Source organism: Bombina bombina, chromosome 5, assembly GCF_027579735.1.
Source record: "Bombina bombina isolate aBomBom1 chromosome 5, aBomBom1.pri, whole genome shotgun sequence".
Classification (NCBI taxonomy): Eukaryota; Metazoa; Chordata; class Amphibia; order Anura; family Bombinatoridae; genus Bombina; species Bombina bombina.
The window spans coordinates 443751752-443767367 of NC_069503.1; the positions used below are offsets into that span (position 1 = coordinate 443751752).

The 15616-nt window shown below is 40.6% G+C and overlaps 1 protein-coding gene across 3 annotated transcripts in view; it reads left to right on the top strand.

The window, feature by feature from the left end:
- The window catches only part of DDC (dopa decarboxylase), a 222497-nt gene that overhangs the window by 126839 nt on the left and 80042 nt on the right, over nucleotides 1-15616 (top strand). For all 3 annotated transcript variants that reach the window (XM_053714306.1, XM_053714307.1, XM_053714308.1), the window contains exons 7-8: nucleotides 1532-1598; nucleotides 12650-12744. In XM_053714306.1, coding sequence (XP_053570281.1) covers nucleotides 1532-1598; nucleotides 12650-12744 — 162 coding nt within the window. The remainder of the gene's footprint in view (nucleotides 1-1531; nucleotides 1599-12649; nucleotides 12745-15616) is intronic.

The window sequence follows — 15616 nt, forward strand, 5'->3', positions numbered from 1 at the left end:
GACAACACTGATCCCCAAAGGCAATAATGATGTGATCTTTACAGTACATGCTCTAAAACACCTGCAGCCTTGCAGACATATTCAGTCTCTTCCCAGCCTACTAATGTTAACAGTAAACTTGTTTGCATAGTAGATTAGATTTGTATCTCTCCATTTTTGCAATTTAGAGGTGGACTTTAATGAAAACTAAACTATAATTAACTTGAGATTCCAGGTGATGAGGTGGCTAATGGTCTGTACTATTTACTTCCAAAGAGAAAAGTGCTTCATGCAATCAAAAAAATATCAGGGATGCAAATTTTGCCTGTCACCTTACTATTCCTGCAACATGACTGTTGAGAAAATGTTTTATCATCAGCAGTATTTCTGGAGTGACCAATGACTTACTCAGGGATGAAGGTTAGGTTTGTGGTCAGGGTTAGGGCAACCAAGGGGTTAATACTACTTTCTGTTACCACTGATATTGAGCCAGGGACACCCTTAAAATTTGTGGGGCCCTGGGCAAGACAAATTTGCGGGGGCCCGCAGCCCAGCCCTCCCCCTGTATACCCTGCCCCCTGTATGGCCCACACGTGTCCCAGCATTCAGTGTTACCTATATAAAGAAGAGAACAGCGTTACGGAATTTGGCGGCGCTATACCAATAAATGATAATAATAATAATATTACATCTCCTGATACCATAAACACTTCTTCATAAACTAAATACAGGATATACATTGCACCTTGTCATACCCTCAGCTCTCAAAGTGTGGGGCCCCAGAAAAAGCGGGACCCTGGATGGGTGCCCCTGTCACCGGCTTGTATTGAGCATATATATATATAGAGAGAGAGAGAATTTTGTTCTTGCTTAGCTTGATGTATCAGTTTAGTCTGTGGCACTGCGACTGGTACCTTATGAATATTATGTCAGTCTAGCAAGTTGTCCACAGAAAAAGATAGTCAGGGGCCATGGTTGATCATACAATTTATACAACTTGCACATTTTGGTAGATACTAATCTTAAGCCAAACTTGTTTTGAATTGCATATGCATCATGAGATTTGATCCTCAAACTTATAAATCAGGGGTGTCCATTTATAGCGTTGAAAATATTTGTGCAAAATAGCTTTATGCCTTTGTTTTTCAAAGGTCATAATATTACTACTGCTTTTTCATTTGTATGATAAATCTATAAAGTACTGTATCAAAAAACAATATGCTTTAAGGTGATTTTAGTGTTCCTTAAATAGTAAATCTTAAAGTGACATCAAACTTTAAAAATATATATATATGTATGCATATAAATGTGCACTATTTAAACATGTTAGCATAAAACTTTTTTCATGCAAAAGATTTACTATATATCTATCTATTCTAAAAATCATCTTTTAGATACATTTTACAGGAAAATGTTAATTTAAATTAATTTAATCTCACTTTAAATTGAGTCTGTAAACTTAGAACCATATTCACAGACAAATTAATATTTTTTTTCTAAAGCCTGTCTGTAAAGAAAATAAATAATATTTTTATTCTTTCCTATTTTATAGTTTTGTGCCACTCTTGGAACAACTGCATCTTGCTCATTTGATAACCTTGTGGAACTTGGTCCAATTTGTAAGTCTATGAATATGAATAACGTTAATACATTTTTTAAATAAATAACTCTTAACTTATTTCTCCACAAATGTTTTGATTTTCAGTGTGTTGGATAGTATAAGGGCATTGCCCTTAAAAGGGCATTTAGCTCTTTTGCTTTCCTCTAAAAAGGGCATTTAGCTCTTTTGCTAAAAGCCCAAACCCTGAATCTTCAATGCAAGGTACGCGATTCAAGATGGCGTCCCTTGCATTCCTATTGGCTGATTTGATTTTGCAAATTCAAATCAGCCAATAGAATTTCATTAGCTTTCATCCTATTGGCTAATTTGAACAGCCAATAGGATTTCAGTAGCTCTCATCCTATTGGCTGATTTGAATTTCCAAAATCAAATCAGCCAATAGGAATGCAAGGCACGCCATTTAAAATGATTTTAAAACATTTGACATATAATTGTTGATATTTCCTTTAATTCATGGCAATCCTCTGGAAACTTGTAGGGTTGTAAACCCTGAGTATTGCCTGGTATAGCATCTTTAGATGTTCATGATATGCAGTTAAAAGAAGGTTTTATAATGTGAGTGTAAGTGCATGTGTGAGTTTGAGTGAGCATTAATGTACCAGACCTCCTGCACCTCCCCCCGTTCCTTTACCCACCTCCTGACTCCGCCCAACCCTGCCCACTATTTTTGAATTACTAAAAACTGTTAGAATTATTAAGCAATGTAACACCAAATGCAATATTATAAGAAACAAAGTCATCACTACATGTGCAAGAGGATTTTCTCATTGATCTTTAAAGACCTTTGTAAAAGCAAAATAAAAATGAGGACCAGTTAACACAGTAGATTTGCATAATCAACAAATGCAAGATAACAAGACAATGCAATAGCACTTAGGGGGGTAGTTATCAAGCCGTCAACCTCAAATACGCTGGAATTCCGCAGCGTATTTGTGGCGAGGCTGATTTGCCTTAGTTATCAAAGGCTAGAGACCGGCAAAAGTAGAATTTAGAGACGTAAGCTTCGATCCGCCGGACTCAGTCCGACACAGATCGATTCTTACGTCACTCCAGATGTTCCGCACACAAGTGCGGCACAATCTGACTACTTTTGCTAGTTATCAAAAAACTAGCAGGTACGCTCTGCACTTTTCCGGCTCAGCGTACCTGGTTTTCAAACCGCCGCCCTGGAGGTGGCGGATCCCATAGGAATCAATGGGAGTCTGACCATAGCGAAAGTACAAGTTCGCTGCTGCCAGACATCCCATTGATTTCTATGGGAGCTGTCTACACCTAACACCCTAACATGTACCCCGAGTCTAAACACCCCTAATCTGTCCCCCCTACACCGCAGCAACTAAATAAAGTGTTTTCCCCCTAAACCGCCGCTCCCGGAGCCCACCGCAAGCTACTCTATACATATTAACCCCTAAACCGCCACTGCCGGAGCCCACCGCAAGCTACTCTATACATATTAACCCTTAAACCGCCACTCCCGGACACCGCTGCAACCTACATTATACCTAGTAACCCCTATCCTGCCCCCCTATACCGCCGCCCTCTATAATAAAGTTATTAACCCCTAATCTGCCCCCCCTACACCGTCGCCATCTATAATACATTTATTAACCCCTATCCTGCCCCCCCTACACCGCCGCCACTGTAATAAAATTATTAACCCCTAAACCTAAGTCTAACACTAACCCTAACACCCCCCTAACTTAAATATTAATTAAATAAATCTAAATAATATTTCTATTATTAACTAAATTAATCCTATTTAAAACTAAATACTTACCTTTAAAATAAACCCTAATATAGCTACAATATAAATCATAATTATATTGTAGCTATCTTAGGATTTATTTTTATTTTACAGGTAACTTTCAATTTATTTTAACTAGGTACAATAGCTATTAAATAGTTATTAACTATTTAATAGCTTATCTAGCTAATATAATGAGAAATTTACCTGTAAAATAAAAACTAACCTAAGTTACAATTACACCTAACACTACACTATCATCAAATAAATTATTCCTATTTAAAACTAAATACTTACCTGAAAAATAAACCCTAAGATAGCTACAATGTAATTAATAATTACATTGTAGCTATTTTAGGATTTATATTTATTTTACAGGTAACTTTGTATTTATTTTAGCTAGTTAGAATAGTTATTAAATAGTTATTAACTATTTAATAACTACCTAGCTAAAAGAAATACAAAATATAACCTGTAAAATAAATCCTAACCTAAGTTACAATTAAACCTAACACTACACTATCATTAAATTAATTAAATAAATTAACTACAAATAACTACAATTAAATACAATTACATAAACTAACTAAAGTACAAAAAATAAAAAAAGCTAAGTTACAAAAAATAAAAAAAATAAGTTACAAACATTTAAAAAATATTACAACAATTTTAAGCTAATTACACCTAATCTAAGTCCCCTAATAAAATAACAAAGCCCCCCAAAATAAAAAAATGCCCTACCCTATTCTACATTAAAAAAGTTCAAAGCTCTTTTACCTTACCAGCCCTTAAAAGGGCCTTTTGTGGGGCATGCCGCAAAGAAAACTGTTCTTTTGCCTGTAAAAGAAAAATACAACCCCCCCCAACATTAAAACCCACCACCCACATACCCCTAATCTAACCCAAACCCCCCTTAAAATAACCTAACACTAATCCCCTGAAGATCATCCTACCTTGAGTCGTCTTCACTCAGCCGAGCCACCAATGGAACTGAAGAGGAGATCCAGAGCGGCAGAAGTGATCCTCCAAGGGGCGCTGAAGAAATCTTCCATCCGATGAAGTGATCCTCCAGGTGGCGCTGAAGAAGTCTTCCATCCGGGCGATGTCATCTTCCAAGCGGCGCTGAAGAAGTCTTCTATCCGGGCGATGTCATCTTCCAAGCGGGGTCTTCAATCTTCTTTCTTCAGGATCCATCTTCATCCCACCGACCCGGAACATCCTTCTTCCCCGACGGACTACCGATGAATGAAGGCTCCTTTAAGGGACGTTATCCAAGATGGCGTCCCTTCAATTCCGATTGGCTGATAGGATTCTATCAGCCAATCGGAATTAAGGTAGGAAAAATCTGATTGGCTGATTGAATCAGCCAATCAGATTGAGATCGCATTCTATTGGCTGATCCTATTCTATTCGGGGGTTTGGGTTAGATTAGGGCTATGTGGGTGGTGGGTTTTAATGTTGGGGGGGTTGTATTTTTCTTTTACATGCAAAAGAGCAGTTTTCTTTGGGGCATGCCCAACAAAAGGCCCTTTTAAGGGCTGGTAAGGTAAAAGAGCTTTGAACTTTTTTAATGTAGAATAGGGTAGGGCATTTTTTTATTTTGGGGGCCTTGTTATTTTATTAGGGGGCTTAGATTAGGTGTAATTAGCTTACAATTGTTGTAATATTTTTTAAATGTTTGTAACTTATTTTTTTTATTTTTTGTAACTTAGCTTTTTTTATTTTTTGTACTTTAGTTAGTTTATGTAATTGTATTTAATTGTAGTTATTTGTAGTTAATTAATTTAATTAATTAAATGATAGTGTAGTGTTAGGTTTAATTGTAACTTAGGTTAGGATTTATTTTACAGGTAATTTTGTATTTCTTTTAGCTAGGTAGTTATTAAATAGTTAATAACTATTTAATAACTATTCTAACTAGCTAAAATAAATACAAAGTTACCTGTAAAATAAATATAAAACCTAAAATAGCGACAATGTAATTATTAATTACATTGTAGCTATCTTACGCCTAGATTTAGAGTTTTGCGGCCAAAGGGGTGCGTTAGCTACGCATGCTTTTTTCTGGCCGCACCTTTTAAATACCGCTGGTATTTAGAGTTCACAGAATGGCTGGGTTTTCAGTGTGTTAGGCTCCAAAAAGGGAGCGTAGAGCATAATTTAACGCCACTGCAACTCTCGATACCAGCAGTGCTTACGGACGAGGCCAGCTTCAAAAACGTGCTTGTGCACGATTCCCCCATAGAAAACAATGGGGCTGTTTGAGCTGAAAAAAAACCTAACACCTGCAAAAAAGCTGCGTTCAGCTCCTAACGCAGCCCCATTGTTTCCTATGGGGAAACACTTCCTACGTCTGCACCTAACACTCTAACATGTACCCCGAGTCTAAACACCCCTAACCTTACACTTATTAACCCCTAATCTGCCACCCCCGCTATCGCTGACCCCGCATATTATTTTTAACCCCTAATCTGCCGCTCCGTACACCCCCGCCACCTACATTATCCCTATGTACCCCTAATCTGCTGCCCTAACATCGCCGACCCCTATATTATATTTATTAACCCCTAATCTGCCGCCCCCAATGTCGCCTCCACCTAACTACACTTATTAACCCCTAATCTGCCGACCAGACCTGAGCACTACTATAATAAATGTATTAACCCCTAATCCGCCTCACTCCCACCTCAATAACCCTATAAGAAATAGTAGTAACCCCTAATCTGCCCTCCCTAACATTGCCGACAGCTAACTTCAACTATTAACCCCTAATATGCAGACAGGAGCTCACCGCTACTCTAATAAATTTATTAACCCCTAAAGCTAAGTCTAACTTTAACCCTAACACCCCCCTAAATTAAATATAATTTAAATCTAACGAAATAAATTAACTCTTATTAAATAAATTATTCCTATTTAAAGCTAAATACTTAACTGTAAAATAAACCCTAATATAGCTACAATATAAATTATAATTATATTGTAGCTATTTTAGGATTAATATTTATTTTACAGGCAACTTTGTAATTATTTTAGCCAGGTACAATAGCTATTAAATAGTTAATAACTATTTAATAGTTACCTAGTTAAAATAATAACAAAATTACCTGTAAAATAAATCCTAACCTAAGGTACAATTAAACCTAACACTACACTATCAATAAATTAATTAAATAAACTACCTTCAATTATCTACAATTAAACCTAACACTACACTATCAATAAATAAATTAAATACAATTCCTACAAATAAATACAATTAAATAAACTAACTAAAGTACAAAAAATAAAAAAGAACTAAGTTACAAAAAATAAAAAAATATTTACAAACATTAGAAAAATATTACAACAATTTTAAACTAATTACACCTACTCTAAGCCCCCTAATAAAATAACAAAGACCCCCAAAATAAAAAAATGCCCTACCCTATTCTAAATTACAAAAGTTCAAAGCTCTTTTACCTTACCAGCCCTTAAAAGGGCCCTTTGCGGGGCATGCCCCAAAGAATTCAGCTCTTTTGCTAGGGGTTAGGGGTTAATACATTTATAAGAGTTGCGGCGGGGTCTAGTAGCGGCAGTTTAGGGGTTAGTAACTTTATTGAGTTGCGGGGGGCTCCGGAGGCGCCGGTATAGGGGGTAGAACAGTGTAGTTAGTGTGGGTGCTTAGTGACAGGCTAGCAATAAAGCTGTCAAAAAGCCGAAGAGCAGCGAGATCGGATGAGTGATAACTCTCACAATCCGCTGCTCATCGCCCCGTACTTGGTGCATGGCTTTTTTACAGATTTATTGATAACTTAGGCGAATTTTTTCAGGTCCGCGGCGGCGAAGGTAGGCGAGCTTAGGCGGGCGTATTGAACCGGCGAAGGCAGGAAAGTTGACACGTTGATAACTACCCCCCTTAGTCTGAACTTCAAATGAGTAGTAGATTTTTTTTTTTTTTTTTTTTTAATTTTATTTTTATTGAGGCAATGAAATAAGTAAAGTTACAATCACAGTAGCAAGGACAATATCTCAAACAGTATTATATGACAATAATTCCTGCTGTCAAACATAGGTACACTGAGCTATAATGGGAACATGGTATTGCCCTTAATAATGCCTCTTTTCATATAATAAGTTAACATAACATGCAAGCGTCAACAGTGTAACTTAGGACCACTTATGGGCCCTGTAAACTGGTACTTATTGGGAGACAGAAACTCTCTGGATCAAGGGTTCGCAGTATAGGACATATAGAGAAGAAACTAAGTTCGAGTAATTGTCATCATCTTAAGACAATCATTGTGATATTTGTTAGGTTCTGAAGGGGGGAATATCTGGAGGTCAACTCATGAATACAGTGAAGGGGTATTTCCCCGAGAACCATGGTCAAAATGTGGGGGAAGGGTAAGGTAGGAAAAGAAGTGGGTAGGGGGGGAAGGAAGTGGGGGAAAAAAAAAAAAAAAAAAAAAAAAAAAGGGGGGGGAGAGAGCGGAGGATCACTGAAGGGTGGAGGAGTAGCCAGGCCGCCAGGCCACCACCCAGGGTTAGAGTTGTCCAACTATCTGTTCATCTCCCAGAGCGTCGGCCTTGTCAGGTCTCCTAAACTCTTCCCAAGTCAACCATATAGAGCAATAGAAGTCATAACGACCTTCGACCCTTAACGCGTATTCTTCCATGTTTTGAATGTAGTCCAAGGACTCAAGGACTGGGGTAAGTGTAACCGGGGTTTGTTTCATCCATTGCCTAGCTATTACTAGTTTTGCCGTTAAAAGGATGACAACACCTAGTAGGCGGGATGCCCTTGGGAGGCTCTGCAAGCCAAGATGAAAGAGCGCCGTATCTCCTGTGAGGTCATCCACCAGACCCAGTCTCCAGAGCAGCCTCGCTACCTGAGTCCAGAATTGGTTCAGTTTGGGGCATTCCCACCAGATATGTAGGTGGGTACCTCGCTGGGCGCATCCTCTCCAACAGTCCGCTGATTTGGAGGGATATATTCTGTGTAGCCTGGTTGGGACCCAATGCCACCGAAGTAGGATTTTAAGGTATAGTTCGAAGAGGTTGGAGCAGCGCACCGCTGCACCAGCATCCTGGAGAGCACGCTGCCATTTGTCGTCTGATGTCACTACCCCCAAATCTCTCTCCCAGTCCTCTGTGGTCCGGGTTTTTAAGAAGTGAGGGGAGTTAAGGAGGATTCTGTAGTGGAACGATAGGGAGCCACGTAGAGGCCTACCAACCAACCACCTCCTTTCCCATTTGGTGAGCACTCTCATGTTAGTTTTCTGAAATCCCCAGGATAAAAGGAGCGAAACTAAGCGGAGATATTCAAATTGCAACTCCCTAGGGAAGTTGTCTGTCGGGTAAGTTTGGGGTGGGATAGCCAAAGCGTCTCTCCCCTATATAAATCTGAGAGTAGTCCGATCCCCAGGGTTTCCCATTTCCTGGGGTGTGATTCAGGAAGGCATTGCATTAAAGCTTTAATAGAGTGTATAGGGGAGGGGTGCGGGGCCACTGAATCAAGAGATCGTAGCTCTCTCCAAAGCTTCAGACAGGTCTTGATTGTGCGGCAATGTATTCCGCTCAGTACTTCTGCGTGATCTGGGATCCATATGAGATTGGCCAAGTCCACACCAGCGGGCAATGAGCCCTGTTCTAGTTGGTACCATCTTGCAGAGCAATCCTTCACCCCCCAGGCGGTAATATGCGAGAGCATAGCAGCCTTATAGTATAATGTAATGTTTGGCATCGACAAGCCTCCACATCATTTTGGCTTTTGTAGTTGGGTCAGGGGAAGCCGCACGTGGCGTCCCCTCCACACGTATTTAGTAAAGATGGATTGAAAGTGATTGAGAAGATATGCCGGAACAGGAACCGGGAGGCATCGAAAGAAATAGATCAGTTTTGGGAGTAAGAGCATTTTTACAGCCGCAACTCTACCCGTCCAGGAGACCTCCGGCATCTTCCAACTAGAAACAGTCTGTTGGAATTCTTTGAGTAGTGATCCGTAGTTTGCAGTCACTATTCGTTTAGGGTCATGAGAGAGCACTACCCCCAGATGCTTCAGTCCTTCGGTTGACCATTTAAATGGATATGTTCTTCTTAGAGTCTCTAGAGTGTTCTCATCTAGACCAATAGCATAGGCTTCAGTCTTGGTGTAGTTGAGCTTGTAATATGTTAGGTTAGCAAACTCGGTCAAGATCTTGAACAATTCGGGGAGCGACTCCTCAGGACTTGCTAAAAAGATTGTCAAGTCATCCGCGAATAGTGCTAGGACTTGCGGGATATCATGCAACACCAGGGGTTGTATAGAGGGGGATGCTCGAAGTTTCGTTGCCAGCGGTTCCATTATGAGAGCAAAAAGAAGTGGCGACAAGGGGCACCCCTGTCTCGTGCCGTTCTTAATCTCAAAAGCTTTAGAAACAAACCCCAGTCCTCTGACTCTAGCGGATGGGCCTGAGTATAGGGCCATTACCGCTGTGATAAATGCAGAGGGAAATCCAAAAGAACGCAGGACCTCGACCATATATTCCCACCGGACCCTGTCGAATGCTTTCTCAGCATCTAACGACAGGGTAACCAGTGGGATCTTAAGTGCAGCCGTCTCAGAGAAGATATTCAACAGGCGCCTGGTATTGTCTGAGCCCTGCCGTCCCGGAGTAAATCCCACCTGATCTTGGTGAATCAGACCTGGGAGGGTTTTATTCAGCCTTGAGGCTAAAAATTTTGCGTATAGTTTAACATCTCCATTAATAAGAGATATTGGGCGGTAATTCTCACATAGATCAGGGCTTTTCCCAGGTTTGGGTATAGTTATAATTGATGCCTCTAGGAATTCCCGGGGGAAGCTACCAGCATCCATGGCCTCACCAAACACTCGGGCAAGAAGAGGACATAATGGGGTAATACATTTTTTATAGAACATGGCATCAAAGCCATCCGGCCCAGGAGATTTATGTGCCTTAAGACTTTTGATCGTCTTCTCAATCTCCTCCACTGTGATAGGGGCAGTGAGAAGGTCTCTCATATCATCTGGAACCTGCGGCAGTTGAAGTCTGCTAAGAAACTTGGGGATAGCGTGTGCCGGCCTATAGTGGGAATAGGGATCAGCAGAGATCTGGTATAAACCACTGTAGTAGTCTGCAAAGACATCTCCTATATCACTAGGAGAATAAAATTTTCTGCTGTCTCTTTTGATGTAAGCTATCTTGTTCAATAAGGTTTTCTGTTGAAGTTTGTGGGCCAGGAGTCGGTCCGCCCTGTCTCCTTTGTGGTAGTATCTCTGCTTCAGGAGATAGAGTCCTCTCTGGACCCTCTCTAGTTCATAAGTTTCAATATGCTTTTTGAGATTCTGAACCTTCCTGACCAAGGAGTCTGTTCTGGTTTTCCTGAGTTGAGTCCTAGAGATAGAGTAATCATGATACAGTTGGGCCAGGCTGGCTCCTCTGTGCCGTCTAATCTCTGAGGACTTCTGCATGAAGAGCCCGCGGAGATAAGCCTTAAGCGACGCCCACAGGGTTAGCGCGGATGTAGTTCCTGCATCATTTATATTCAAAAACTCCTCTATTTCCCGTATCCAAAGTGGGATTTGTGGGTCCGCGAGGAGGTGTTCTGGTAGACGCCAAGAGTGTCTACCCTCCCCAGAGGGAGAGAAAGTGATATCCACAACTACTGCGTCATGATCTGACCAAACGCAAGGTACAATCCTAGCCGCCGCAACCGTCTGTAATGTCCATGAGTGACAAAAAAAATAATCAAGCCGAGAAAAAGACTGAAAGGAGGTCGAGTAACAAGTGTAGTCATCGACATCAGGATGTAGGGCCCTCCAGACATCGTGGTATGAGTGTTGTGAGACAACATTTCTGAAGAGGAGAGAATAATGGTCTTCTCCTCGGTGTGGGGGTCCCTTCCTTTGTGACTTTCTATGCCTGCGCGGGTCCCACACCAGATTACAATCACCACCTATAATAACATGGCCCTGTTTAAGTCGACTTACTTTACCCAACAGGATGCCAAGGAAGCGAGTCTGGTTGACATTGGGGGAATACAGAGCGACTAACGTGACCAGATTATTATCCAATCGGCAGACACATATTATGTAACGGCCAGAAGGGTCCGTTTCAAGGTAGATGGGCTCGTAGGAGACATGTCTACCAATTAAGACAGTAACTCCCCTGTCTTTTTTGTGGAACGTGGAGGACAAGCGGATCGGGAAATCCCTGGGGTGGAACATGGCGGCCCGAGACTCCGTCCAGTGAGTCTCCTGTATATATATAACGTCGAGACATTGGGTTTTCAAAAATTTGAGGAGTAAGCTTCTCTTAGTGGGGGAGTTCAGGCCTCTAACGTTCAGCGTGCCCACTTTCATTGTGAGTGGAGAGAGAGAAAAAAAAAAAAAAAAAAAGGAGGGAAATAAGGGTGTGAGGTAAAACTATGGGAGATAAGGAAGGGTATGCACTAGATTCCACCAGGTTCTCCGGGTTGGGCAGAGACTACTACACTCTGCCAAATAGGGAGTGCGGAGGATAAAATAAATAATCCCTAACCGCACCAAAAATACAGCCCCCGTATGGGGGAGGGGGGGTAAGGTAGTGTTAGAAGAGAGAGCTTGAAGGCTCCCCTCCACTACCGGTGTGTTAGATTTTTTTTTCTGACAAAAAAAAAATTATGTCTTTTTCCACTCCCCCTGTACCATGTGACAAATGCATACACGTACCATGTGACAGCCATCAGCCATTCACAAATGCATACACACTTATTCTTGCACATGCTCAGTAGGAGCCGGTGACTCAAAAAGTTTAAATATAAAAAGACTGTGCACATTTTGTTAATGGAAGTAAATTGGAAAGTTGTTTAAAATGGCATTCTCTATCTGAATAATGAAAGTTTAATTTTGATTGAGTGTCCCTTTAAAGTAAAAGTAAAACGTGTCAGCTAAATAATTCAGCATTAATTAAACATGTGCATTTGTTTTCAGATGAATGCAGAAAATGTCACATTTTTGCTACTTTTCCTTAGAAATAAGATAAACCACTGCAAATACATGAAACCCAAAAAATACTTCTTGATTTGTTCATGTGGTTAAAACAGTTTTTCTAAATTGCTGGAAAGGCTTTTCTGCAGAAGGGATGGCTTCAAACTGGCTCTATTCATTAACAATCTAGCAATGTAACTCCTACTTTTCTTTTAATTTGGTATTTGTGTATTTTGTGTGGAGAGTAATCTAGACAAAAAACTTTCATATCCTATAACTTAGTGCAGCGGCAGATAGCCAACAAATAAAACATGTAATGCTTAAATTATATTAATCAAATAATATTTCCCAACAGGCAATAAAGAAAATATGTGGCTACATGTTGATGCAGCCTATGCAGGGAGCGCCTTCATTTGCCCAGAGTTCAGATATCTTATGAAAGGTATTGAGGTAAGCTAATATGTCACCCACAGTGTCACAATCATTTTACAGTTTTTACATCTTTCTGGTTAGATTATCTACGCTTAAAGGGACATGAAACACAACATTTATCTTTCATGATTCAGACAAAGCAATTTGAAACAACTTTCCAATTGCCTTCTATTTTGTAATTTGATTTGTTCTTTTGTTATCCTTTGTTAAAAAAAGCATACCTAGGTAGGCTCAATTGCAGCAATGCACTACTGGAAGTAATGCAAAAAAGAAGACACTCAGATCTCAGATAAATTAAATAAGCAAGGAGGTTTATTCTGCATCCAGTATACATAGTTGGGTTAACATTGTAGCACCAGATATCACTGCTTTTCGCACATGCGATTCATCAGAGATCTGCAGGTTTCCTATTCTATTAGCTATTTAAAGTGCTGATTCACCAGTCACAAAAGCACAGAGTGCACACCTACTACTCACTAACAAAGGAAGGTTGGTGTTAACGTACAAATGTAGTTGATATTTATGCTTATAAAAAATGTGTAACTCAACAAATACTCAATTCTAGTGATATATACTAGATACATAACTTCACATAATACAACTGCATCTGTAACAATACAAAATATCATATAAAAATGCTTTTTGTATATAGATACTTAGGGGTAGATTTATCAAACCCCGGGCGGACATGAATTGCTATATAGAATCATGTCCGTCCTGCAGCGCTAAATGCCGACCGCTTACACTGTCACAAGAAATGCTTGTGCAATGCCGCTGCCTGCATATTCACAACCAATTGGCCTCTAGCAGGGGGTGTCAATCATCCCAATCGTATCTAAAAGGTGGCTGACGAGTTCTTAACTCCTGTTTCCAGTGAGCCGGAAGGTTGTAAAATATGATCTAACCACTCCCAGTTTCCTGCACAGTGACCCATTACAGGCCACTATGGACCAACCCGTGGTTTAGCCAAAGTTTTATGTATCTAGGGCACTATGCAGAATAGTGGGACAAGTGGGACCTTTACTAAAATGTATTCAGCTACCATTTAGTAATCTAAGCCTGATATATAGTTGGGCCTAACAAAGAGGAGAGCTGTGCTTAAAATCTATGAGTGGGATTGAATGTAAGTTTGATATAAATATCATTATTGTTTAATTGTGATAGAACCTCTGATCTATAATCTTGTCTATTTAGTACCACTCCCGTCTGTATGTATAATGATAATGTCCTCATTGTGTTTTAGTTGTGAAAGAGCTTGTCTTTCTGATTTAGTCAGATTATCTCTGTAATTTCTTTGCTTAACTTTGTTCTGTGAGTCTTGTTAATTATTTTTCTACTATATTCTGGTAGAAGTCAACTGATTGATCTGTACTTTGTACTGCATAAAAGTAGGAATGATTTTTAACCCCTTAACGACCAACGACGTATGGGGTACGTCCTGCAAAAAAATGCAGTTAATGACCAAGGACGTACCCCGTACGTCGTTGGTCTTTGAAAGCAGTGGAAGCGATCCTGATCACTTCCAACTGCTTTCATGTTATAGCAGTGATGCCTCGATATTGAGGCATCCTGCTATAACATTTTTCAGCCGTCCGATGCAGAGAGAGACACCCTGTGGCCCTCTCTGCATCGGCCATCAATGGTTATGTTCGTTGGTGGGTGGGAGCTGATCCAGGGAGGCGGGTGGGTGGCCATCGGTGGGAAGGGGGGCGGGATCGAGTGCGCGCACGTGCGCGGGTGCGCGCGCGGGAGTGGGAACCCTACACACGTGAGCGTGTGTGTACGCGTGAGCGGGTGCGCACGCGGGAGTGGGAACCCTACACTATGGAACAACAAGTAAGGTGGTACTTGGTGGGAGAGAGGGTGGGAACATTATACATTTTAACGATCTGGGAGGGTGGGAGGTTGGGGGTTGAGGGGGGGCAGCTACACTACAGAAAATAGTAGTTTTAAAATAATAAAATAAAAAATTTGATAAAAAATATTTGATTTCAAACTGGGTACTGGCAGACAGCTGCCAGTACCCAATATGGCGCATAATAAGGCAGAGAGGGGGGTTAGAGAGCTGTTTGGGGGGGATCAGGGAGGTTGGGGGCTAAGGGGGGATCCTACAGAGCAGAATTATTATTATTTTTTTTTTTAAATCTCCAAAAAACTCTTATTTTAGTACTGGCAGACTTACTGCCAGTACTTAAGATGGCGGGGACAATTGTGGGGTGGGGGAGGGAAGAGAGCTGTTTGGGAGGGATCAGGGGGTGTGATGTGTCATGTGGGAGGTTGATACCTACACTAAAGCTAACATTAACCCTACAAGCTCCCTACAAGCTCCCTAATTAACCCCTTCAATGCTGGGCATTATACACGTGTGGTGCGCAGTGGCATTTAGCGGCCTTCTAATTACCAAAAAGCAAAGCCAAAGCCATATATGTCTGCTATTTCTGAACAAAGGGGATCCCAGAGAAACTTTTACAACAATTTATGCCATAATTGCACAAGCTGTTTGTAAATAATTTCAGTGAGAAACCTAAAATTGTGAAAAATGTAACGCTTTTTTTTATTTGTTCGCATTTGGCGGTGAAATGGTGGCATGAAATATACCAAAATGGACCTAGATCAATACTTTGGGTATACTAAAGCTAAAATTAACCCTACAAGCTCCCTACAAGCTCCCTAATTAACCCCTTCAATGCTGGGCATAATACACGTGTGGTGCACAGTGGCATTTAGCGGCCTTCTAAATACCAAAAAGCAATGCCAAAGCCATATATGTCTGCTATTTCTGACAAAGGGGATCCCAGAGAAGCATTTACAACCATTTATGCCATAATTGCACAAGTTGTTTGTAAATAATTTCAGTGAGAAACCTAAAGTTTGTGAAACAATTTGTGAA